Source organism: Oncorhynchus gorbuscha, unplaced genomic scaffold, assembly GCF_021184085.1.
Source record: "Oncorhynchus gorbuscha isolate QuinsamMale2020 ecotype Even-year unplaced genomic scaffold, OgorEven_v1.0 Un_scaffold_2806, whole genome shotgun sequence".
Classification (NCBI taxonomy): Eukaryota; Metazoa; Chordata; class Actinopteri; order Salmoniformes; family Salmonidae; genus Oncorhynchus; species Oncorhynchus gorbuscha.
The window spans coordinates 1-27500 of record NW_025747215.1 but is presented as its reverse complement, the minus strand read 5'-3'; the positions used below and the strand labels follow the sequence as shown (position 1 = coordinate 27500).

The 27500-nt window shown below is 47.0% G+C and overlaps 1 protein-coding gene and 1 pseudogene across 1 annotated transcript; both read right to left on the bottom strand.

Moving 5' to 3' along the window:
• Positions 1-23499, bottom strand: part of LOC124026765 — a 46351-nt pseudogene extending 22852 nt beyond the window's left edge.
• Positions 23500-24906: 1407 nt separating this feature from the next.
• LOC124026763 (pro-neuropeptide Y-like) lies at positions 24907-26015 on the bottom strand (the record flags this gene model as incomplete). Its single annotated transcript, XM_046339505.1, has 3 exons — positions 24907-25188; positions 25505-25594; positions 25835-26015. Coding segments are annotated over 3 exons (299 nt in total), but the record flags the coding sequence as incomplete, so codon positions are not given.
• Positions 26016-27500: the final 1485 nt, after the last annotated feature.

Genomic DNA, 27500 nt, shown 5'->3' with positions numbered 1-27500 from the left:
GTAGACTACACTTCTTCACAACCAGTGCATGTTTAAGACCAAAAGTAGCATGCAGGAAATACAATCATGAATCAGTCCCACAGGAAGGAAAGGAGGAACAAGACTGTTAAGTTCTCACCTGCTGAGCAGCCATATCACAGGATGAATATCTGACACACACACACAGAGAGACAGAACACAGAGACAGAGACACAGAGAAAAACAGTGACAGAGAAAGACACAGAGACAAAGAGAGACAGACCAGAGAGACAGAGAGACAGAGAGACACAGAGAAAAACAGTGACAGAGAAAGACACACAGACAGAGAGACAGAACAGAGAGAGACAGAGAGACACAGAGAAAAACAGTGACAGAGAAAGACACAGAGACAAAGAGAGACAGAACAGAGAGAGACAGAGAAAGACAGAGAAAAACAGAAACTGAAAGACAGACCGAGAGAGCAGTAACATGCATCAGTACAGATCTGGTTCACACATGATAGAACTCCCTAACCCAGAAATGTGTGTCTACCTCCCCCACTTGACCCCTCCACTCCCATTGGACCAGGGACATAGCCCCCCTCAGGCCGCAGTTTCTCATTGGTCCAGACAGAATAGGCTATTTTTTTTTTATCTCTAGGAGGGGCAAGTAGCAGAGACAGAGAGAGAGTCAAAGACAGATTATTACAACCATTTGATACCAGGGTCTCATTTGCAATGGTGCCCTGAGGACAACAATTTCTTCATAATAATAATAATAACAATTAACACACCGGCTTCCAACACCACAAAAACAATGATTCAATCCAAACAGTTGCAGTTCTCCTTAAAAACATTCAGTATTACAGCTCTAACTGCCGTAGAGGCACCAGAGAGTCACAGCTCTAACTGCCGTAGAGGCACCAGAGAGTCACAGCTCTAACTGCCGTAGAGGCACCAGTCACAGCTCTAACTGCCGTAGAGGCACCAGAGAGTCACAGCTCTAACTGCCGTAGAGGCACCAGTCACAGCTCTAACTGCCGTAGAGGCACCAGTCACAGCTCTAACTGCCGTAGAGGCACCAGTCACAGCTCTAACTGCCGTAGAGGCACCAGTCACAGCTCTAACTGCCGTAGAGGCACCAGTCACAGCTCTAACTGCCGTAGAGGCACCAGAGAGTCACAGCTCTAGCTGCCGTAGAGGCACCAGAGAGTCATAGCTCTAGCTGCCGTAGAGGCACCAGAGAGTCACAGCTCTAGCTGCCGTAGAGGCACCAGAGAGTCACAGCTCTAGCTGCCGTAGAGGCACCAGAGAGTCATAGCTCTAGCTGCCATAGAGGCACCAGAGAGTCACAGCTCCAACTGCCATGGAGGCACCAGAGAGTTACAGCTCTAGCTGCCGTAGAGGCACCAGAGAGTCACAGCTCTAGCTGCCAGAGTCACAGCTCCAACTGCCATGGAGGCACCAGAGAGTCACAGCTCTAGCTGCCGTAGAGGCACCAGAGTCACAGCTCTAGCTGCCGTAGAGGCACCAGAGAGTCACAGCTCTAGCTGCCGTAGAGGCACCAGAGAGTCATAGCTCTAGCTGCCATAGAGGCACCAGATCTGTACAGATCAGTACAGATCTGGTTCACACATGATAGAACTCCCTAACCCAGAAATGTGTGTCTACCTCCCCCACTTGACCCCTCCACTCCCATTGGACCAGGGACATAGCCCCCCTCAGGCCGCAGTTTCTCATTGGTCCAGACAGAATAGGCTATTTTTTTTTTTATCTCTAGGAGGGGCAAGTAGCAGAGACAGAGAGAGAGTCAAAGACAGATTATTACAACCATTTGATACCAGGGTCTCATTTGCAATGGTGCCCTGAGGACAACAATTTCTTCATAATAATAATAATAACAATTAACACACCGGCTTCCAACACCACAAAAACAATGATTCAATCCAAACAGTTGCAGTTCTCCTTAAAAACATTCAGTATTACAGCTCTAACTGCCGTAGAGGCACCAGAGAGTCACAGCTCTAACTGCCGTAGAGGCACCAGAGAGTCACAGCTCTAACTGCCGTAGAGGCACCAGTCACAGCTCTAACTGCCGTAGAGGCACCAGAGAGTCACAGCTCTAACTGCCGTAGAGGCACCAGTCACAGCTCTAACTGCCGTAGAGGCACCAGTCACAGCTCTAACTGCCGTAGAGGCACCAGTCACAGCTCTAACTGCCGTAGAGGCACCAGTCACAGCTCTAACTGCCGTAGAGGCACCAGTCACAGCTCTAACTGCCGTAGAGGCACCAGAGAGTCACAGCTCTAGCTGCCGTAGAGGCACCAGAGAGTCATAGCTCTAGCTGCCGTAGAGGCACCAGAGAGTCACAGCTCTAGCTGCCGTAGAGGCACCAGAGAGTCACAGCTCTAGCTGCCGTAGAGGCACCAGAGAGTCATAGCTCTAGCTGCCATAGAGGCACCAGAGAGTCACAGCTCCAACTGCCATGGAGGCACCAGAGAGTTACAGCTCTAGCTGCCGTAGAGGCACCAGAGAGTCACAGCTCTAGCTGCCAGAGTCACAGCTCCAACTGCCATGGAGGCACCAGAGAGTCACAGCTCTAGCTGCCGTAGAGGCACCAGAGTCACAGCTCTAGCTGCCGTAGAGGCACCAGAGAGTCACAGCTCTAGCTGCCGTAGAGGCACCAGAGAGTCATAGCTCTAGCTGCCATAGAGGCACCAGATCTGTACAGATCAGTACAGATCTGGTTCACACATGATAGAACTCCCTAACCCAGAAATGTGTGTCTACCTCCCCCACTTGACCCCTCCACTCCCATTGGACCAGGGACATAGCCCCCCTCAGGCCGCAGTTTCTCATTGGTCCAGACAGAATAGGCTATTTTTTTTTTTTATCTCTAGGAGGGGCAAGTAGCAGAGACAGAGAGAGAGTCAAAGACAGATTATTACAACCATTTGATACCAGGGTCTCATTTGCAATGGTGCCCTGAGGACAACAATTTCTTCATAATAATAATAATAACAATTAACACACCGGCTTCCAACACCACAAAACAATGATTCAATCCAAACAGTTGCAGTTCTCCTTAAAAACATTCAGTATTACAGCTCTAACTGCCGTAGAGGCACCAGAGAGTCACAGCTCTAACTGCCGTAGAGGCACCAGAGAGTCACAGCTCTAACTGCCGTAGAGGCACCAGTCACAGCTCTAACTGCCGTAGAGGCACCAGTCACAGCTCTAACTGCCGTAGAGGCACCAGAGAGTCACAGCTCTAACTGCCGTAGAGGCACCAGTCACAGCTCTAACTGCCGTAGAGGCACCAGTCACAGCTCTAACTGCCGTAGAGGCACCAGTCACAGCTCTAACTGCCGTAGAGGCACCAGTCACAGCTCTAACTGCCGTAGAGGCACCAGAGAGTCACAGCTCTAGCTGCCGTAGAGGCACCAGAGAGTCATAGCTCTAGCTGCCGTAGAGGCACCAGAGAGTCACAGCTCTAGCTGCCGTAGAGGCACCAGAGAGTCACAGCTCTAGCTGCCGTAGAGGCACCAGAGAGTCATAGCTCTAGCTGCCATAGAGGCACCAGAGAGTCACAGCTCCAACTGCCATGGAGGCACCAGAGAGTTACAGCTCTAGCTGCCGTAGAGGCACCAGAGAGTCACAGCTCTAGCTGCCAGAGTCACAGCTCCAACTGCCATGGAGGCACCAGAGAGTCACAGCTCTAGCTGCCGTAGAGGCACCAGAGTCACAGCTCTAGCTGCCGTAGAGGCACCAGAGAGTCACAGCTCTAGCTGCCGTAGAGGCACCAGAGAGTCATAGCTCTAGCTGCCATAGAGGCACCAGATCTGTACAGATCAGTACAGATCTGGTTCACACATGATAGAACTCCCTAACCCAGAAATGTGTGTCTACCTCCCCCACTTGACCCCTCCACTCCCATTGGACCAGGGACATAGCCCCCCTCAGGCCGCAGTTTCTCATTGGTCCAGACAGAATAGGCTATTTTTTTTTTTATCTCTAGGAGGGGCAAGTAGCAGAGACAGAGAGAGAGTCAACAAAGACAGATTATTACAACCATTTGATACCAGGGTCTCATTTGCAATGGTGCCCTGAGGACAACAATTTCTTCATAATAATAATAATAACAATTAACACACCGGCTTCCAACACCACAAAAACAATGATTCAATCCAAACAGTTGCAGTTCTCCTTAAAAACATTCAGTATTACAGCTCTAACTGCCGTAGAGGCACCAGAGAGTCACAGCTCTAACTGCCGTAGAGGCACCAGAGAGTCACAGCTCTAACTGCCGTAGAGGCACCAGTCACAGCTCTAACTGCCGTAGAGGCACCAGAGAGTCACAGCTCTAACTGCCGTAGAGGCACCAGTCACAGCTCTAACTGCCGTAGAGGCACCAGTCACAGCTCTAACTGCCGTAGAGGCACCAGTCACAGCTCTAACTGCCGTAGAGGCACCAGTCACAGCTCTAACTGCCGTAGAGGCACCAGTCACAGCTCTAACTGCCGTAGAGGCACCAGAGAGTCACAGCTCTAGCTGCCGTAGAGGCACCAGAGAGTCATAGCTCTAGCTGCCGTAGAGGCACCAGAGAGTCACAGCTCTAGCTGCCGTAGAGGCACCAGAGAGTCACAGCTCTAGCTGCCGTAGAGGCACCAGAGAGTCATAGCTCTAGCTGCCATAGAGGCACCAGAGAGTCACAGCTCCAACTGCCATGGAGGCACCAGAGAGTTACAGCTCTAGCTGCCGTAGAGGCACCAGAGAGTCACAGCTCTAGCTGCCAGAGTCACAGCTCCAACTGCCATGGAGGCACCAGAGAGTCACAGCTCTAGCTGCCGTAGAGGCACCAGAGTCACAGCTCTAGCTGCCGTAGAGGCACCAGAGAGTCACAGCTCTAGCTGCCGTAGAGGCACCAGAGAGTCATAGCTCTAGCTGCCATAGAGGCACCAGATCTGTACAGATCAGTACAGATCTGGTTCACACATGATAGAACTCCCTAACCCAGAAATGTGTGTCTACCTCCCCCACTTGACCCCTCCACTCCCATTGGACCAGGGACATAGCCCCCCTCAGGCCGCAGTTTCTCATTGGTCCAGACAGAATAGGCTATTTTTTTTTTTATCTCTAGGAGGGGCAAGTAGCAGAGACAGAGAGAGAGTCAAAGACAGATTATTACAACCATTTGATACCAGGGTCTCATTTGCAATGGTGCCCTGAGGACAACAATTTCTTCATAATAATAATAATAACAATTAACACACCGGCTTCCAACACCACAAAAACAATGATTCAATCCAAACAGTTGCAGTTCTCCTTAAAAACATTCAGTATTACAGCTCTAACTGCCGTAGAGGCACCAGAGAGTCACAGCTCTAACTGCCGTAGAGGCACCAGAGAGTCACAGCTCTAACTGCCGTAGAGGCACCAGTCACAGCTCTAACTGCCGTAGAGGCACCAGTCACAGCTCTAACTGCCGTAGAGGCACCAGAGAGTCACAGCTCTAACTGCCGTAGAGGCACCAGTCACAGCTCTAACTGCCGTAGAGGCACCAGTCACAGCTCTAACTGCCGTAGAGGCACCAGTCACAGCTCTAACTGCCGTAGAGGCACCAGTCACAGCTCTAACTGCCGTAGAGGCACCAGAGAGTCACAGCTCTAGCTGCCGTCAGAGGCACCAGAGAGTCATAGCTCTAGCTGCCGTAGAGGCACCAGAGAGTCACAGCTCTAGCTGCCGTAGAGGCACCAGAGAGTCACAGCTCTAGCTGCCGTAGAGGCACCAGAGAGTCATAGCTCTAGCTGCCATAGAGGCACCAGAGAGTCACAGCTCCAACTGCCATGGAGGCACCAGAGAGTTACAGCTCTAGCTGCCGTAGAGGCACCAGAGAGTCACAGCTCTAGCTGCCAGAGTCACAGCTCCAACTGCCATGGAGGCACCAGAGAGTCACAGCTCTAGCTGCCGTAGAGGCACCAGAGAGTCACAGCTCTAGCTGCCGTAGAGGCACCAGAGAGTCACAGCTCTAGCTGCCGTAGAGGCACCAGAGAGTCATAGCTCTAGCTGCCATAGAGGCACCAGAGAGTCATAGCTCTAGCTGCCATAGAGGCACCAGAGAGTCACAGCTCCAACTGCCATGGAGGCACCAGAGAGTCACAGCTCTAGCTGCCGTAGAGGCACCAGCGAGTCACAGCTCTAACTGCCATAGAGGCACCAGAGAGTCACAGCTCCAACTGCCATGGAGGCACCAGAGAGTTACAGCTCTAGCTGCCGTAGAGGCACCAGAGAGTCAATGATTGAGATGTTCGACGAGCACGTGTCCACATACTTTTGACCATGTAGTGTAGTTCCAACCAGAGAGAGAGAGATGATTATTATTATTATTATAATAATGTTAATCTCCAAAGAAAACTTTGGCAACATGTACATTGTTACATAATGACAATAAAGCAAATTGAAATGAAGTGAATATTGAGAGAGAGCGAGGCAGAGAGAGCGAGGCAGAGACAGCGAGGCAGAAACTTCAGGAGTAATATGGTGATTGACAGGACAGTCATTCTCTAGTCTACTTTCAGGCTAGCTCTAACAACTCAACGGTACTGTGTGTGTGTGTGTACACAGGTATGTGAGTGTGTGTGTGTACACATAGGTGTGTGAGTGTGTATGTGTGTGTGTGTGTGTACACATAGGTGTGTGAGTACCTTGAAGTGTGGTTCCTGGAGGATGTTGGCTAGTTCCTCGGCGGAGGCGTCTCTACTACTCAGTCCTGTGAGGGAGTCTAGGATCTCTGAGACCAGCTGCTGGTTGTTGTCTCTCACAGCCTCCAGCTTCACATCCACCAGCCTCTCATGTGCCTGCAGAGACACACATTAATACACACAGTATTTAGTTCAGGTTTTAACTATCCCAACGCCCAGGACCAGTTATTCTGCCCCCGGCCTCTGGAACAGCCTGCCAGAGAACCTGAGGGGTGCTGAAACTGTGGACATATGTAAAGGAGATGTTAAAACATCTTTTAAGTTGAGCTTTTCCTTGAGGTGCTTTTTAGTCGTTCAGTTATTGTTGTTCTTTCATTTGTTGTGTAAATATGAAATATTTCAGGTTTTATTTGTTGTGTAGTAAATATGAAATATTTCAGGTTTTATTTGTTGTGTAGTAAATATGAAATATTTCAGGTTTTATTTGTTTTTTTCCTATGAAGCACACTGTGTTGCATTCCATGCTGTAGAAATAAAGCCTGATTTAATGGTCAGTTTTTTTCCCTGTGAAAAGTGAACCTAGTGTAAAATGTCCACCAGATGTCAGCATGTCACAACAAACAAACACACTTCTCCTTTTGGCCTTTCAAAGATGGTACAAAAACAAACAAAAAATTAAACACGTTTTTTTTCTTTGTGTTTAGTGAGTCTGCCAGATCAGAGGCAGTAGGGATGACCAGGGATGTTCTCTGTTTAGTGAGTCCCCCAGATCAGAGGCAGTAGGGATGACCAGGGATGTTCTCTGTTTAGTGAGTCTGCCAGATCAGAGGCAGTAGGGATGACCAGGGATGTTCTCTGTTTAGTGAGTCTGCCAGATCAGAGGCAGTAGGGATGACCAGGGATGTTCTCTGTTTAGTGAGTCCTCCAGATCAGAGGCAGTAGGGATGACCAGGAATGTTCTCTGTTTAGTCTGCTATGCAGACGACACACAATTAATCTTCTCCTTTCCCCCTTCTGATGACCAGGTGGCGAATCGCATCTCTGCATGTCTGGCAGACATATCAGTGTGGATGACGGATCACCACCTCAAGCTGAACCTCGGCAAGGGATGCTCTTCCTCCCGGGAAGGACTGCCCGTTCCATGATCTCGCCATCACGGTTGACAACTCCATTGTGTCCTCCTCCCAGAGCGCCAAGAACCTTGGTGTGATCCTGGACAACACCCTGTCGTTCTCAACTAACATCAAGGCGGTGGCCCGTTCCTGTAGGTTCATGCTCTACAACATCCGCAGTCCCTGCCTCACACAGGAAGCGGCGCAGGTCCTAATCCAGGCACTTGTCATCTCCCGTCTGGATTACTGCAACTCGCTGTTGGCTGGGCTCCCTGCCTGTGCCATTAAACCCCTTCAACTCATCCAGAACGGGGTGTTCAACCTTCCCAAGTTCTCTCACGTCACCCCGCTCCTCCGTTCTCTCCACTGGCTTCCAGTTGAAGCTCGCATCCGCTACAAGACCATGGTGCTTGCCTACGGAGCTGTGAGGGGAACGGCACCTCAGTACCTCCAGGCTCTGATCAGGCCCTACACCCAAACAAGGGCACTGCGTTCATCCACCTCTGGCCTGCTCGCCTCCCTACCACTGAGGAAGTACAGCTCCCGCTCAGCCCAGTCAAAACTGTTCGCTGCCCTGGCCCCCCCAATGGTGGAACAAACTCCCTCACGACGCCAGGACAGCGGAGTCAATCACCACCTTCCGGAGACACCTGAAACCCCACTTCTTTAAGGAATACCTAGGATAGGTTAAGTAATCCCTCTCACCCCACCCCCCCCCTAAGTTTTAGATGCACTATTGTTAAGTGACTGTCCCACTGGATGTCATAAGGTGAATGCACCAATTTGTAAGTCGCTCTGGATAAGAGCGTCTGCTAAATGACTTAAATGTAAATGTAGTGAGTAATCCAGATCAGAGGCAGTAGGGATGACCAGGAATGTTCTCTGTTTAGTGAGTAATCCAGATCAGAGGCAGTAGGGATGACCAGGAATGTTTTCTGTTTAGTGAGTCCTCTAGATCAGAGGCAGTAGGGATGACCAGGAATGTTCTCTTGATAAGTGTGTCAATTAGACAATTTTCCTGTCCTGCTAAGCATTCAAAACATAATGAGTACTTTTGGGTGTCATGGAAAATGTATGGAGTAATAAGTAAAGACATTTTAGGAATGTAAATGAAGTAAAATGAGTCAAAAATATGATTACTATAGTACAGATTCACCCCAAAAAAATACTTTAAAAGTAGGGAAGGGAAACCAATGGAATCAAATACAACCAAGGGACAACTGTACAGTGTACTGTCCACACTCCCTCTCACCCATACAGCCCAGATGCAGAAACAGGTTTTAAAGTAAAGGACAGATACCCCCAAAAACTGCTTAAATTGTAAAGTATTTTTTACTTAAGTACTTTAACACCACTGCGGTTTATAAATTAGGCCCTGGCCTCTACAGACTGTGACATGGTTGAAACACGTTGTAGATGACATTTCACTGCAGTGTTAAACATAGATGTGCAGCTGTTAACCCCATGCACCCGGCAGTAACCACCGAGACTTAGGCTGGGGTTACTTACACAAAGCCACTTTAACGCAATTCTAGTTGCAAGTGACGTAATCTCAAGCAACTCTGCGGTTAAATGAAGCAACTCAAATGTGATTAAAATTGCACGCAACAGCCAATCAAATTGAAGCGGATGGTTTGAGAATTCTAAACTCAACCCATGTCATCTGCTGCATTACGTTGTGGTTTCACCAATGTGTTCACCCAACGGTTTGGTTATTGTGACAGCAAGGACACTGTAGAAATGCAGCCTGTACAATTTAGCTAGTTAGCCTAAAGGACATTGCAAACACCAACACAGCAAGCTAGCCAAAATTACACGGCAAACACCAACACCTAGCTAGTTAACAACGAGCTAACCAAGCTAGCACAGTTCATGGTGGACAACTTCAGTTGAAACTGGTCAAGGAGAGGTTTGGCTTCTCTTCAAATGACATTTATTGACTGCTAAACCATGTACAAATAACTTGTATACAATTCCTGTTGTGTTAGTCTCTGTTCTGTCAACCCTGATTGCAGGTTGTTCTGCGCAGCACGAACAGCTGTGGTGACATGACAACTGGGTCAGAATTCCAAACCTTCAAATGGATCATGTGACAAAAGTGTTTGTTTTGATTGGCTGTTGCTTGCAACTAGTTGCACAAAGTTTGAACTGGATTCAACCAAGTTGCAAATGAGATGCTTATTGGTTGCAGGGGGGTGTTTCCCCAAGCAACCAACAAACAACTCGGTTGCAAGCAACTAAAATTGCCGGCCAGTTGCGCCGTGTACTAGCAGACTGACTGGCTAATTGGCCATACCATACATTCAAAACAATCTCGGCCAAAACGTTCCAGACTGCTGCTGTTTGGCTGTTATTGGCTCAGTCCGTTCTGACAAGATGGAGGAGACATTTATATGGTGGCACTGAGTGCCTCTTCCTCTCCCCTCCTTCTCTTCTCTCTTAGCTGATGATATGATGGAGTGTGTATGTTACCTTGGCGAGGGAGCGGACTATGGGGCTCTCTATGATTCCCTTGAGGAAGAGGAGGTCGATGTCTTTGGCCCCCGTGGTGGGAGGCATGTCTCTCAGGTTATCCAGCACCTGCTGCATGGCTGGAGGACAAACACAAAATGTTTAGAAAAAGAAATACTATTTTTATATCCACAAAATCAATAGTTCTATGCAGACTTGCAATCAGAAGGCCACATAATGTCAGCCTATGTATATGGCAGAGATGTGAAAAGGGTCAAGGGGTCTGAATACTTTCCCAATGCACTGTATGTACAGGTCCTTGTATGAACGGCCCGTCTCACACCTTAGTAGATATCAGGAAGACCAGGCGGTCATGTCTAGAGTTTTATACAACGAGTCGGTCTAATCCTGAAACACATTCCAGCCGGTGTCTATTCCATAAGTTACCAGCAGCTAAATTTATGAAGTTAAAATGCCTATTTACTCTGTTCCATCTGACTGCTGAATCCACTGTCTCATCTACCCTGACAGGTCATTTATAAACTTGATCTCCACTATAAAAAGCATCTAGACATCATCTACCATTTCTTTTAGACTAATATTTAGTTTTCAACAGCGGAGATTTATATAAACCTTTGTCCGTCTCTCTGACATTTGCTAAATGTTTTCAATATTCAAATCCGATCTCCAGCCGTCCCATAGTAACAAACGAGTCAGGACAAGACAAACAGGGAGGCAGCATTTCTCAGCCAGTTGAAATCATGAATCAGCTGGGATCTTTTTTACATGCATATATACACTGCTCAAAAAAATAAAGGGAACACTAAAATAACACATCCTAGATCTGAATGAATGAAATAGTCTTATTAAATACTTTTTTCCCTTTACATAGTTGAATGTGCTGACAACAAAATCACACAAAAATGATCAATGGAAATCAAATTTATCAACCCATGGAGGTCTGGCTTTGGAGTCACACTCAAAATTAAAGTGGAAAACCACACTACAGGCTGATTCAACTTTGATTCAACTTTGATATAATGTCCTTAAAACAAGTCAAAATGGGGCTCAGTAGTGTGTGTGTGGCCTCCACGTGCCTGTATGACCTCCCTACAACGCCTGGGCATGCTCCTGATGAGGTGGCGGATGGTCTCCTGAGGGATCTCCTCCCAGACCTGGACTAAAGCATCCGCCAACTCTTGGACAGACTGTGGTGCAATGTGGCGTTGGTGGATGGAGCGAGACATGATGTCCCAGATGTGCTCAATTGGATTCAGGTCTGTGGAACGGGTGGGCCAGTCCATAGCATCAATGCCTTCCTCTGGTAGGAACTGCTGACACACTCCAGCCACATGAGGTCTAGCATCGTCTTGCATTAGCAGGAACCCAGGGCCAACCGCACCAGCATATGGTCTCACAAGGGGTCTGAGGATCTCATCTCGGCACCTAATGGCAGTCAGGCTACCTCTGACGAGCACATGGAGGGCTGTGCGGCCCCCCAAAGAAATGCCATTCCACACCATGACTGACCCACCGCCAAACCGGTCATGCTGGAGGATGTTGCAGGCAAGAGAATGTTCTCCACAGCGTCTTCAGACTCTGTCACATGTGCTCAGTGTGAACCTGCTTTCATCTGTGAAGAGCACAGGGCGCCAGTGGCGAATTTGCCAATCTTGGTGTTCTCTGGCAAATGAAAAGCGTCCTGCACTGTGTTGGGCTGTAAGCACAACCCCCACCTGTGTACGTCAGGCCCTCATACCACCCTCATGGAGTCTGTTTCTGACCGTTTGAGCAGACACATGCACATTTGTGGCCTGCTGGAGGTCATTATGCAGGGCTCTGGCAGTGCTCCTCCTGCTCCTCCTTGCACAAAGGCGGAGGTAGCGGTCCTGCTGCTGGGTTGTCGCCCTCCTACGGCCTCCTCCACATCTCCTGATGTACTGGCCTGTCTCCTGGTAGCGCCTCCATGCTCTGGACACTACGCTGACAGGCACAGCAAACCTTCTTGCCACAGCTCACATTGATGTGCCATCCTGGATGAGCTGCACTACCTGAGCCACTTGTGTGGGTTGTAGACTCCATCTCATGCTACCACTAGAGTGAAAGCACCGCCAGCATTCAAGTGACCAAAACATCAGCCAGGAAGCATAGGAACTGAGAAGTGGTCTGTGGTCCCCACCTGCAGAACCACTCCTTTATTGGGGGTGTCTTGCTAATTGCCTATTTCCACCTGTTGTCTAATCCATTTGCACAACAGCATGTGAAATGTATTGTCAATCAGTGTTGCTTCCTAAGTGGACAGTTTGATTTCACAGAAGTGTGATTGACTTGGAGTTACATTGTGTTGTTTAAGTGTTCCCTTTATGTTTTTGAACAGTGTATATACACACATACAAAGAAGTGTCAATTGAAAAAATGTCAAACGAAACAAAGAGCAGCTAGTTTCGTCTTTCCAGCTTCAGTTTGATGTGATTGTGTTAGCTGTGCTGTTGCCTAGCTCCTATGAACAACAGTGTCCTGACAAGAGAACACATTTTCTATGCCAGGTGAAATCACACCTCATTAGCACATTGGATGTATCCAAATAGTCACTAGAAAACAGCTTAAACAAATGCAAATGCAGCTCCTTTGCTGTTTGACCTGATTGTAAGTTACCCGTAGTTGGCTAGCTAGCAGGCAAGGGATAAGAACGTTGCCAGCTAGTATGGCAATAGAACATTTAGAACGAACAAACCATAACAATGATGCCAGCTGATTCGTGATTTCGACTGGCTGAGAAAAGCTGCCTCCTGTCTCGCCCCGACTCCATTACTATGGGACAGCTGGATATTACATTGTTTCAATATTCAAATGTTGCAAATGTCGGAGAGACGGACAGCAAGGTAAATACAAATACCCACTGTTGTAAACTAAATGTTAGCCTAAAAGAAACGCGAGATAATGTCTACATACTTTTTATAGTGGAGGTCAAGTTTATAAATTGCCTGGCTGGGCTGATGAAACAGTGGATTGTGTAGTCAGAAAGAACAGATTCAATTTTAAAAGTCATAGATTTAGCCGGTGGTAACTTATGGAATAGACACCAGGTGGAATGCAGTTTTAACCAATCAGCATTCAGGATTAGTCCCACCCTTTGTATAATTCAAGATGGATGTTGATGAAACACCCCTTTAAACTGTCTATTTTAACTTCTATGGTAACGACATTTGATTTGGATATTAATGAGTGCACAGTGACAAATTCCCAAAATCCCAATCAAACACAAATGTAGGGCCTTGATGTAAAATACCTGGCATAACAAGGGTGAAACAACTGGAGCAGTAAGAGACCATCAATGGAGTGATTCAGTACGAAAAGCCTTCATTTCCATAACCCCAACAAGCAACTCGCTAAAACAATGGAGAAGTTCCAAATGGCATCCTATTCCCTTTATAGTGCACTACTTTTGACCAGGGCCCATCATAGTGCACTATATAGGGAATAGGGTGCCATTTGGGACAGACATTGACGGGTCCCACTGGTAGATGTCTCCAACATTCACTATATAAGAGAACAGAACCGTTTCCCAATTCAAGCCTATAAGTGGTTACCGGTGAAACACTCAAACCAAGGCTTGTCACAGCCTATACTTACAGCTTTCTCTGGTCTACTTTCTAATCTTCACAAAAAACATCATGACAAAAATCACAAGGACTTTGACTTGCACACACCAACATAGAGGTAACAGAATAAAGGAAAGCCCAAAACAGGACGTTGGGCACCACGAGCCAACAGAACAGCTTCAATGCACCAGGGCAAAGATTCTACAAGTGTCTGGAACTCTATAGGGCGTTGGGCACCACGAGCCAACAGAACAGCTTCAATGCACCAAGGCAAAGATTCTACAACTGGAACTCTACTGGAGAGATGTGACACCCTTCTTCCATGAGAAATTCCATAATTTGGTGTATTGATGATGGTGGTGGAAAACACAGTCTCAGGCGCCGCTCCTGAATCTCCCATAAGTGTTGAAATTAGTTGGTGGCTGAGACACACCCTTTAAACCCCTATGATCCTTTGAGACTCAATATTAGGTCAGGTGTTCCTAAGGTGTGGTATACTCAGGTGTATTATACAACAATCTGACATGTAAACAAACCCCATGTAGCCACAATGCAAACAACAGCGTCCCATTGTAACACCTTGTAAATAATATGTTTTTGAGAGACATTTGAATGGAACAATAACACTACAGGATGAACTTTCCCCTAGGTACAGATCTATGATAGGCTTCTCCGCCTCCAATCCTAACCTTAGCCATTAGTGGGGAAAATGCTAAACTGTCCCAAGATCAGTGTCTAAGGGCAACTTCACCCTACATCAAAACCAGTCCGTCTGCCCTCACCTCAGGCAGACTGACAGACAACACAGCACCTGGAAGGCTGGAGAGGGTAGGGAACCCACGTCAAAAGGTTTCCACTTCATCAGCTACCAACCAGGATGTTAACAACAACGTTGATCGCTCTTTTTTTACATAGTTTCAAAGTCTTGGTGGAGAGGATGGGTTTTTCCCCCACTCCTCCTGGATAAAGGTTGTGCCCCAAAAAGCATCCTATGAGCCCTGGTCAGAAGTAGTTCCCTATAAAGGGAAAAGAGTCCAAACTGCCCTAACCAACCCCACTGTCGGGACAGAGGAGAGTACCAAACTGGCCTAACCAACCCCACTGTCCAGACAGAGGAGAGTACAAACTGGCCTAACCAACCCCAATGTCCAGACAGAGGAGAGTACATACTGCCCTAACCAACCCCACTATCCAGACAGAGAGTACATACTGCCCTAACCAACCCCACTGTCCAGACAGAGGAGAGTACAAACTGCCCTAACCAACCCCACTGTCCAGACAGAGGAGAGTACAAACTGCCCTAACCAACCCCACTGTCGGTACAGAGGAGAGTACATACTGCCCTAACCAACCCCACTGTCGGTACAGAGGAGAGTACATACTGCCCTAACCAACCCCACTGTCCAGACAGAGGAGAGTACATACTGCCCTAACCAACCCCACTGTCGGGACAGAGGAGTACACACTGCCCTAACCAACCCCACTGTCGGGACAGAGGAGAGTACAAACTGCCCTAACCAACCCCACTGTCCAGACAGAGGAGTACATACTGCCCTAACCAACCCCACTGTCCAGACAGAGGAGAGTACATACTGCCCTAACCAACCCCACTGTCCAGACAGAGGAGAGTACAAACTGCCCTAACCAACCCCACTGTCCAGACAGAGGAGAGTACATACTGCCCTAACCAACCCCACTGTCGGGACAGAGGAGAGTACACACTGCCCTAACCAACCCCACTGTCGGGACAGAGGAGAGTACAAACTGCCCTAACCAACCCCACTGTCCAGACAGAGGAGAGTACATACTGCCCTAACCAACCCCACTGTCCAGACAGAGAAGAGTACATACTGCCCTAACCAACCCCACTGTCCAGACAGAGGAGAGTACAAACTGCCCAAACCAACCCCACTGTCCAGACAGAGGAGAGTACATACTGCCCTAACCAACCCCACTGTCCAGACAGAGGAGAGTACATACTGCCCTAACCAACCCCACTGTCCAGACAGAGGAGAGTACATACTGCCCTAACCAACCCCACTGTCCAGACAGAGGAGAGTACAAACTGCCCTAACCAACCCCACTGTCCAGACAGAGGAGAGTACAAACTGCCCTAACCAACCCCACTGTCCAGACAGAGGAGAGTACAAACTGCCCTAACCAACCCCAGTGTCCAGACAGAGGAGAGTACATACTGCCCTAACCAACCCCAGTGTCCAGACAGAGGAGAGTACATACTGCCCTAACCAACCCCACTGTCCAGACAGAGGAGAGTAAACTGCCCTAACCAACCCCACTGTCCAGACAGAGGAGAGTACAAACGGCCCTAACCAACCCCAGTGTCCAGACAGAGGAGAGTACAAACGGCCCTAACCAACCCCAGTGTCCAGACAGAGGAGAGTACAAACTGCCCTAACCAACCCCACTGTCCAGACAGAGGAGAGTACATACTGCCCTAACCAACCCCACTGTCCAGACAGAGGAGAGTACATACTGCCCTAACCAACCCCACTGTCCAGACAGATGAGAGTACATACTGCCCTAACCAACCCCACTGTCCAGACAGAGGAGAGTACAAACTGCCCTAACCAACCCCACTGTCCAGACAGAGGAGAGTACAAACTGGCCTAACCAACCCCACTGTCCAGACAGAGGAGAGTACAAACTGCCCTAACCAACCCCACTGTCCAGACAGAGGAGAGTACACACTGCCCTAACCAACCCCACTGTCGGGACAGAGGAGAGTACAAACTGCCCTAACCAACCCCACTGTCCAGACAGAGGAGAGTACATACTGCCCTAACCAACCCCACTGTCGGGACAGAGGAGAGTACAAACTGCCCTAACCAACCCCACTGTCCAGACAGAGGAGAGTACATACTGCCCTAACCAACCCCACTGTCCAGACAGAGAAGAGTACATACTGCCCTAACCAACCCCACTGTCCAGACAGAGGAGAGTACAAACTGCCCTAACCAACCCCACTGTCCAGACAGAGGAGAGTACATACTGCCCTAACCAACCCCACTGTCCAGACAGAGGAGAGTACATACTGCCCTAACCAACCCCACTGTCCAGACAGAGGAGAGTACATACTGCCCTAACCAACCCCACTGTCCAGACAGAGGAGAGTACAAACTGCCCTAACCAACCCCACTGTCCAGACAGAGGAGAGTACAAACTGCCCTAACCAACCCCACTGTCCAGACAGAGGAGAGTACAAACTGCCCTAACCAACCCCAGTGTCCAGACAGAGGAGAGTACATACTGCCCTAACCAACCCCAGTGTCCAGACAGAGGAGAGTACATACTGCCCTAACCAACCCCACTGTCCAGACAGAGGAGAGTAAACTGCCCTAACCAACCCCACTGTCCAGACAGAGGAGAGTACAAACGGCCCTAACCAACCCCAGTGTCCAGACAGAGGAGAGTACAAACGGCCCTAACCAACCCCAGTGTCCAGACAGAGGAGAGTACAAACTGCCCTAACCAACCCCACTGTCCAGACAGAGGAGAGTACATACTGCCCTAACCAACCCCACTGTCCAGACAGAGGAGAGTACATACTGCCCTAACCAACCCCACTGTCCAGACAGATGAGAGTACATACTGCCCTAACCAACCCCACTGTCCAGACAGAGGAGAGTACAAACTGCCCTAACCAACCCCACTGTCCAGACAGAGGAGAGTACAAACTGGCCTAACCAACCCCACTGTCCAGACAGAGGAGAGTACAAACTGCCCTAACCAACCCCACTGTCCAGACAGAGGAGAGTACACACTACCTAACCAACCCCACTGTCCAGACAGAGGAGAGTACATACTGCTATACTGTACATACTGATAGATGGACACGCCACACACACACAGCAGAAAAGACATTTCCACAACAGACACATTGTTGTCCCTCTTCACACCTTAGTTACTCAGACATCATCATGAATGGAGCATTGTTTCAAACATAGATTCATGTTTAACCAATCAGTGTTAAAAATAAAAAGGTGGACGTACGTGACAGAAGAATGGAAGTAGTAAAGTAGGAAGTGAACCTCTGACACTCACCTGTGAATTGTGCTCCAATGCAGCGCAGCGACTGAAAGCCCTACTCCCAGTACACACCAGTCATCTGGTGCCCTGCCTGCCTGTGGCAACACAGAAGAACCTGAACAGGAACACAGGGAGACAACACCTTGTTATTACCCAATGCCCAATAATACGGGATTGCTAGCTAACCTGAAATGCTTGCTTTCCAACTTAAATACCTTCAGAGTGACTCATCTGAAATAGCAGCGTCAACCTTTAAAGGACAATAGTCCAACCATTTCAGTCTTGCTGTAGACAACATGCTGTAATGTTCAACAGTTTCCATTTGGTCAGATCACTGCCACTCCAGAGGGCTTTCATTCCTCACTCTTAGTGTGTGCTTTCTGATTGGACAAAGAACGTCATGTGGTCATACCGGTCTGGGGGGTAAGAGACTGAAAAGCATTAATCGCATTATGTTGATTAGCCTAGAGGTCAAGAGTGCAAGTAGTCAACTCCAGAGCTGAAGTCCCTGGTATCATTGTGTGGCCTATATTTGTCAGGTTGGTTTATCACCACCGGGATCAGTAGCATTGAAAGCGTTCAACATTCAAACGGTCCAGATTCTCTACCCAGGCCTTCTCCCTGAGGTGTGTGTACTTAACCCACTCCACCTTGTGGGTTCCCACATGAAAGAAATACTATAGTGTATACTATGGTAGGCATACTGTAGTACTAGGCTTGGGCGATATACCGGGGTATTTCGAAATATCGACAGTATGATTTTCAATACCGTTTAAAAAATTACTTATTTTGGGGTTGGGGGCAACCCTACACGCTGGACATACATACACCCCGCACGCCGGACATACATTCACCCCCGCACGCCGGACATACATTCACCCCCGCACGCCGGACATACATTCACCCCCGCACGCCGGACATACATTCACCCCCGCACGCCGGACATACATTCACCCCCGCACGCTGGACATACATTCACCCCCACGCTGCACGCCCCGACATACATTCACCCCCCCGCACGCTGGACATACATTCACCCCCGCACGCTGAACATACATGCACCCCCGCACGCTGGACATACATGCACCCCCGCACGCCGGACATACATTCACCCCCGCACGCCGGACATACATTCACCCCCGCACGCCGGACATACATTCACCCCGCACGCCGGACATACATTCACCCCGCACGCCGGACATACATTCACCCCCGCACGCTGGACATACATACACCCCGCACGCTGGACATACATTCACCCCCGCACGCGCTGGACATACATTCACCCCGCACGCTGGACATACATTCACCCCCGCACGCAGGACATACATTCACCCCGCACGCTGGACATACATTCACCCCGCACGCCGGACATACATTCACCCCGCACGCCGGACATACATTCACCCCCGCACGCTGGACATACATTCACCCCGCACGCCGGACATACATTCACCCCCACGCCGGACATACATTCACCCCCGCACGCCGGACATACATTCACCCCCGCACGCCGGACATACATTCACCCCCACGCCGGACATACATTCACCCCCGCACGCCGGACATACATTCACCCCCGGGACATACATTCACCCCCGCACGCTGGACTGAGGGTGATTGCCTACACCACTGCTTATAACTATAACTATCTACAAGAAATCTGTGTCAAATAAACCCGTTTACTATAGTAAACAGTACAGAGTCAATATGACGGTATGAAAAACATTAATATATACTGTAGTGTTTACAGTTTACTATAGTATAAATACTGTAGTACATTTTTATATAGAGAAAAAGTCAATACTGTAGTGTTTTTGCAGACTGTAGTATACTGTAGTATTTCCTTAAGTGTTTTTGGGGACATTACTGTATGTAGTATTTACTGAAGTGTTTTTGTTTATCTTTGAGACAGAAGTGGGGAGCTTTCTCCTTGAGGAAAAATACTGGAGAAAGAATAAAGGAGCAGATAACCTGTAGATAGGTAGAACTGGGTTCTGAACGGGGACTTCAGAGCTTCTGCTGTTTTCTATAACCATAGGGAACACATTGTATGGTTTGTACTTGTCATGTAGGTTTCTGACTTGCGGGTGGCACAAATTGTGATATGGGGGAGGGGGAATGGACAGGGTATATGCAAAATAAATACTGTAGTATTTACTAGTGTTTTTTTGTGTAGATAATACCTTAATATTTATTATAGCATTGTACACTATACTACAGAATTCTATACTAAGTACTACACATGATCGAGGATACTACAGTATGTAGTATACTACAGTTTACTACAGAATTCTATAGTAAGTACTATAGTATTACATAGTAAACTGTAGTATTTTTTTTTATGTGGGTTTAAATTAGAGCACTGGATGGGTTTAAGCATGAATTTGAGAGGGGATTATATCCAACATATTCCTTAAAGCTAGAATCCTTAGTTGCTAAATTTAAATTGTTGACTTCTAAATGAATGCTATACACACATTGATTCTTGAAGAATATAGGCTAACTTATGTCTCATGAGCTTAGTTCAACTGCCGTACCCCATCAGAACACAAAATATAAACTCCAATGTTTGTAAACAATGGAAATGGAAACACTGTATAGCCTCAAAACATGGTAATACCTATAATGTTGATATCACGGATGGTCAGTCTTTGCATCCATAGCTCTGTCTATGCATTTGAGAGTGGTCACATTTATCCAGGCTCTTCTCTCAGCTTCTGAACAAACCCGAGGCGGGGTGGGCCACTTTGTTATTGTTTCAACTGAGGACTCCAGGTTCACACCAGTCCATTCCTTTTCAAATACTGTATGTGAGGGGGAGTGAATGAGTGCAGTACACACTGACTACACACTTCAGAGGGAATCAGAATTCACACCCTGGTGGTCTCCCAAATAGCACCCTTTGCCATTTGGGAGACAACCAGGGTGTGATACACACCGCTGCTCTCGCCAGCAGCATTCCCACAGAGGCTGAAATTCTCTGGATTCTCCAACACCTCAATTAAACCCTGAAGCCAGCCAGCGTCCCAGCCAGGGACCAGGGGGAAAGGACCAGACCAGCGTCCCAGCCAGGGACCAGGGGGAAAGGACCAGACCAGCGTCCCAGCCAGGGACCAGGGAGAAAGGACCAGACCAGCGTCCCAGCCAGGGACCAGGGGGAAAGGTCCAGACCAGCGTCCCAGGCAGGGACCATGGGGAAGGGACGCAGCCAGAGACCAAGTGGAAGGGACCAGGTGGAAAGGACCCAGCCAGGGACCATGGGGAAGGGACCCAGCCAGGACCATGGGAAGGGACCAGGACCAAGTGGAAGGACCCAGCCAGGGACCATGGGGAAGGGGACCCAGCCAGGGACCATGGGGAAGGGACGCAGCCAGAGACCAAGTGGAAGGGACCAGGTGGAAAGGACCCAGCCAGGGACCATGGGGAAGGGACGCAGCCAGAGACCAAGTGGAAGGGACCAGGTGGAAGGGACCCAGCCAGGGACCATGGGGAAGGCAGTTAAGAACAAACTCTTATTTTCAATGACGGCCTGGGAACAGTGGGTTAACTGCCTGTTCAGGGGCAGAACGACAGACTTGTAGCTTGTCAGCTCGGGGATATGAACTTCCGGTTACTAGTCCAACGCTCTAACCACTAGGCTACCCTGCCGCCCCATATAATAAGTAGCAGGCTACAGGGATGAATGGGGTTCACTGTCAGACCAGAGGCTTATCCAGGAGAGTGCTGCAGTGTAATGTTATACAGACCATTTAAATAGAAAAGTATGCTTTCCTATCTGAAGGATCCATTGGATCCATACTGTACTCCATTGAATAAGCCACCCGTCTGTCCCCTGGACCGCCCCCCTGGACCGCCCCCTCAGCTTTACGGACACCATTTCATAAGGCTTTTTAAAGATGAAAGATGTTTATAGCTCAACCTCAGACACAAACAAGGATTTGAACACTACCACAGGAATGAAGAACAAAAAAAAACACTAATTACAGGAAGAGGTCCAAATTCAGCAGGAACATTTCTGGTCTGTGTTTTACTGTTGATCCAAAACAGATCACGTCTCCCAAATAAAGGCATTAAAAAGAAAAAGACATCCGTCCCACCTGGAACCCTTTCCCTGTACAGTGACGCCACGTTTGACCAGGCCACCTAGTGTACTATGTAGTGAATTGGGTATCATTTGGGACACCACCGAGGTATCCAAAGTTGTTAGATGGGACAATCTGTTTTATCATTCATTGTGGGTGGCATTGGAAACGTCCAAGTCATGGTGAAATGATGGGCTCATTGTGTGAGCAAGCCGGCACTGACAGAATAACGTATAGGGTAACTAACTACACATAGCCAACTAAAAAAGGCCGATCCATGCAAAGCAAGACATTCGACTCCTCTCTCCATTGTTGACACTAAAGTGTTCCTTCTCAATGTGTCTAACATGTCTGACTCTTACAGCTCAACACGTGGAACCTTCCAGAAAGCCAACACATATCTCACAAACACACGAGTTACACCCCAAATAACACATTTGGGACTCATACCTCGTTATAGTAAGATACACACAACTCGTTAGAGTAAGACACACACAACTCGTTAGAGTAAGGCACACACAACTCGTTAGAGTAAGGCACACACAACTCGTTAGAGTAAGGCACACACAACTCGTTAGAGTAAGGCACACACAACTCGTTAGAGTAAGGCACACACACCTCGTTACAGTAAAGGCACACACACCTCGTTAGAGTAAAGGCACACACAACTCGTTAGAGTAAAGACACACACACTATCAGCTAGTTTCCTGTGCGGGGTGCGGAACACGTGCAGACATTTTTGGTTTCGCGTTCGGCGGAGACCGAGCAGATGAGGTCGCATGGGACACATTCCTAGTGGTTTGCTAACTTTATTCGTAAACTGCCCTGTTAGGTATCAAGCAAATACAACCACTTTTATGGTCAATTAACTAAATTGGTATTTGAGCTAAACAAAATAACAGCGGAGCATTTGGCACAATTCCACGTCATAACTTGTGGCAAAACAATGTAACTGGATATCTGGCTTAGCTAGCCAACTAGTTAAAACCTCGTCTAGAAATATGCTCTTTGTTAGGTTAGCAATGGTAGCTAGCGTGTTATTATTAGCTTGCTAGCAATCAACTGAGTCCCAGCCTGACTGGATCCAGCTGGTGTTAGCTAGCTAGCGAGTGTTTCCACACTGGTGAGTGGATTGCTAACCTGACTTGCGTTTCGCTATTTTAACCCTTTTTCGTGGCACTAAACCCCTCATGCGGTTTCGAAGAAGATGGTCATGAAAGATGTATGACTTTTACCTGACGTTCTCCGTGTCCTTCAGTCAGACTTTCAAGTCTCCATAGATTCCCTGCGCCCCAGACGAGGCTACTTTTCCCTGCGCGCAACAGTCGACTCCTGTCCTGGAGACATGCCGCACTTTAGAGACGAGGAGCTAGTTAATGTAGTTCCCACCCACTCGTTTAACGTACTACAGATATCTGTGTGAGAACTTCAGACTTGCTCTTTTCTCTTCATATAGTTTTCAATAGCAGTAATTATAGATTCTGCATTTGACATCGACTATGATCATCTGGGTCTCCAGCGCTCCACAAACCGTTTTAACCCACACATAACATCTCAAATGGCACCCTATATAGTAAAGCCCACTATGGGGATCCTGGTCAAAAGTAGAGCACTATATAGGGAATAGGTTGCCATTTGGAACGTAAAGGCCCTATGTTAGTTACACGACATGACTAGCCACTGTTACACATTCATACTCCTTGTGAAATAAATAAGCATTAAACACCAGAGACAGCAGTAGCTTATTTATTCAGTACAGCCAACGACATTACATATGACCTGACATGATTATCTGGCCGTCAACATAAAGAATCCTACTGTATGTCTACATCTCAAATTGGCACCCTATTCCATACATAGTGCACTAGTGAGCCCTGGTCAAAAGTAGTCCACAATATAGAGAATAGGGTGCCAATTTGGGACAGAACCTCATGTTACATTTGAGCATTCTGGAACAATGAACCCATTAGTATGCAAGGACTGTTCTATCTTCTAAAAACAGAACTTAGTCCCAAGTGGTACCCTACCAGGCGATAAATAGTGCACTACAGAGGGTGCCATTTAGTACAGTTAGGTAACTGGGTTCATGCACCAGATCTCATTATCTCATGTCCCTTTGGAGGTAACCAGGCCAGTGTCCCAAATCGTACCCTATTCCATAGTGAACTACTTTCGACCAGGGATCCATAGGGATCCCAGGCCACTTAATGATTCTACACCTTAAATCTGTTTTCACGTTAGGCAAGGTGCTGTTATATAGAACGATTGTACACAATACAAATCCACACAGACCAGTGAAAGATTGTTACACATTGAAATAATGGACAGAATTAATCGATTGTTATTCTCACCTCTCACTCCAGACAGCTGTTTGAAGGCTGGAGTATAATGGTGTCAGAGTACTAAGGCCAGTCCAGAAGAGGGCAGTATATCTTAGTAAAAACCTGTGGGAACAAAGAGAACCCTGTGCAGCAGTGGTTCTAGGTGTAGGTCCTGGTTCTGGCAGGAACAACTAGTATCCAATAAGTGTAAAAAAAAAACCACACTAGAAATGTTTTTCTTTAAGAAAGACCACTTTGCTTACTTTCTGGAGTCCTATGATTTTCTTGTTTATATACTTAAAACAGAGTCACATTCTAAAACATTGATCAAAGGTACTTTATATGATGTATTTGATCCAACCAGTAAATGTTTATTTAGGTTTACAGTACACAGTGTGATGCACAAAAGGAGAAAGTAACATATGTACAGGACACTTCTACTATGACAGACAGACAGGGAGGTGGTTGCATGCAGGCTGCAGATATCCATTAAAGTCCAGGTCGAGTCGGTGACCAACACATTTACATTTACATTTAAGTCATTTAGCAGACGCTCTTATCCAGAGCGACTTACAAATTGGTGCATTCACCTTATGACATCCAGTGGGACAGTCACTTAACAATAGTGCATCTAAAACTTAGGGGGGGTGGGGTGAGAGGGATTACTTAACCTATCCTAGGTATTCAGGCAGTATGGTGGTGTTGTGGTGCTGTGACCAACAGGCAGTGTGGTGGTGTTGTGGTGCTGTGACCAACAGGCAGTGTGGTGTTGTTGTGGTGCGGTGACCAACAGGCAGTGTGGTGTTGTTGTTGTGGTGCTGTGACAAACAGGCAGTGTGGTGTTGTTGAAAGGGACTGGTATGGAAGTCCGTAATACACTGGCTTCACCACCACAACGGTAGATCCTCATATCTGTCAGGAGAAACAAGAAAAGTGTTCATTTATATTGGTCCATTATTATATTGGTCCATTATTATATTGGTCCATTGACTAATAAGTCATTGACTATTGCTGTGTCTGTTACTCTCAAATGCACAATATACTATAGCCTATAGGTTATAGTGGACCAATAAACAATGAGGAACAGCATCTCTGACAGTATGAAACTACTTGAAACAAGAATGGATTAGATTTCGGCTACTAATCCTCACCCCCAAAAAGATGATGTCTAAAGAAGATCATTCTGAGGACAGGTATATCGGTATCCTCTGTATGTTTTCACACCCACCTTCCATAGCTTGCTAGTGGGATGCTCTCTGTGCTCTCCCTCTGTAGCAGGTCAGAGAACACCATATCAGGGCTGGATCTTTTCCCATACCTGAGAGAGACGCAACGAGTACAAATAAACAGGAAAACATTTAGAAAATTTAAACCTTGTATGAAATACAGATATTTTGTGAAAGGCAACAAAAACAGAAGCATCAGAACCACTTTGGAAATTTGGTTTTTCTTCTGGGATCAAATGCTCATCTTGTTTTATGTATGAATGTAATTGTTAACTCCAAATAATAACCTTCTTCATGTGCTGTTCCTTCCCCTCACCAGATGAACAACTCACCGCTGTCGAGTGATTTGGTTGATGTAGTGTCTGAGTGCAGAGAAGTACTTGGCGAAGTCCTCGACAGGCGCATCTTCTGCGGGAATGACGGGTTTGGATGGATACGCGGCCATCAGATTGGACATGCATATCAGCAAGTACACGGCCAGCATACCCAGAGACATCGCTGCGTTGGGCGCATCTAAACCACACAAAAGCGCAGAGAAACAAACTAGAAAACAAATGCACTGTGACTACGCTCCTGTCCTTAGTTCATATTGTAGCCAATAAAATGCTATTATTTTTTATTTGCTACTGTGCGTAATAACTTCTAAATGAATCATAAAGCCAACGACACCTTGTTATCCAAAATAATATTCCATCATCTTTAATAACCAACTGAAAAAATATTAACCAACTGATATTTTGAATGTGCAGAAAACAAGGTTTTCCATGAGGACAAATATTTTCTTTAGTAATTCAATCAAGAGCAACTTTACAAAACTCCTGGAAGTCTATAAAAAGGCAAATAGTCAGCAATAGAAGTGCTTTTTACTCACTTTATGTTGTGAAGACTGGAGATGGTTTCGTTGAATGACTGTTCTGTGCTCGCAACTGTGTTTGGCAGCAAGCATCCTGTGAGTTTTATATCTGTGGCAGGGAGCGCATTTGGAGGAGAGGGGAGGGGGAGTGCCCAAAAGAACACACAAGTAATGTTCACCTCAGACTGCAAGGAAAGAGTTCAGGGATGGGTAATATAGCACTTTGACAAACGTTAAACCAGGATATAGATATATATATATGCCTACTTAACTAGTCTTCAGTGTTTGACATGAACAATGCTGATTTCATGTTGAGATTTAAAGTAAGGAAATGTGTCATTGTCATCTACACCTTTTATTTGGGTGTGTAATCAAATGTATGGACGGACACGGAATAAATCATTTATCAACTGTAGGTCGAGTATGATCCTCCTTGAAGAGACAAACTTGTTAAGAGCATTACATCGATACGAAACTAAATATTTGTAATGAGTCACTTAACTTTGCTCAACCATGCTATCGACCTCTGACAACTGCAGTTTATGTTATGGTAAGCAATGCCAGTGCAAGTCCATGTCTGAATAATGAGCTTCCATTGAAAGGCTCTCTGGAATATGGATGGACCCAGATTCAAGTCTGAATTCAGACAGCATGTACTGAATACTTCAGAAAGGTCTGATTTCAGACAGCATATACTGAATAGTTCAGAAAGTCTGAATTCAGACAGCATGTACTGAATACTTCAGAAAGTCTGAATTCAGACAGCATGTACTGAATACTTCAGAAAGTCTGAATTCAGACAGCATGTACTGAATACTTCAGAAAGTCTGCACTTTCTACATTTTGTGTATAGCCTGAAATTAAAATGGATTACATTTAGATTGTGTCGCTGATCCACACACAATAGCCCATGATGTTAAAGTGGAATTATGTTTTTAGAAAAGTTCATTAAAAATTGAAAGCTGAAATGTATGTACATGCCTTTTATAATAATCTAAGTAATACTTGTTGGCTCCAGTCTATTAGGTGAATCAATCCTTTAGAGACTTATCTTATGGTCATCAATATATGGCAAAAAAAAACAGAAGAAACCAATAATACATTTCCTGAGCTAGAACATTCTCCCATCTTTTCACTCACATGAT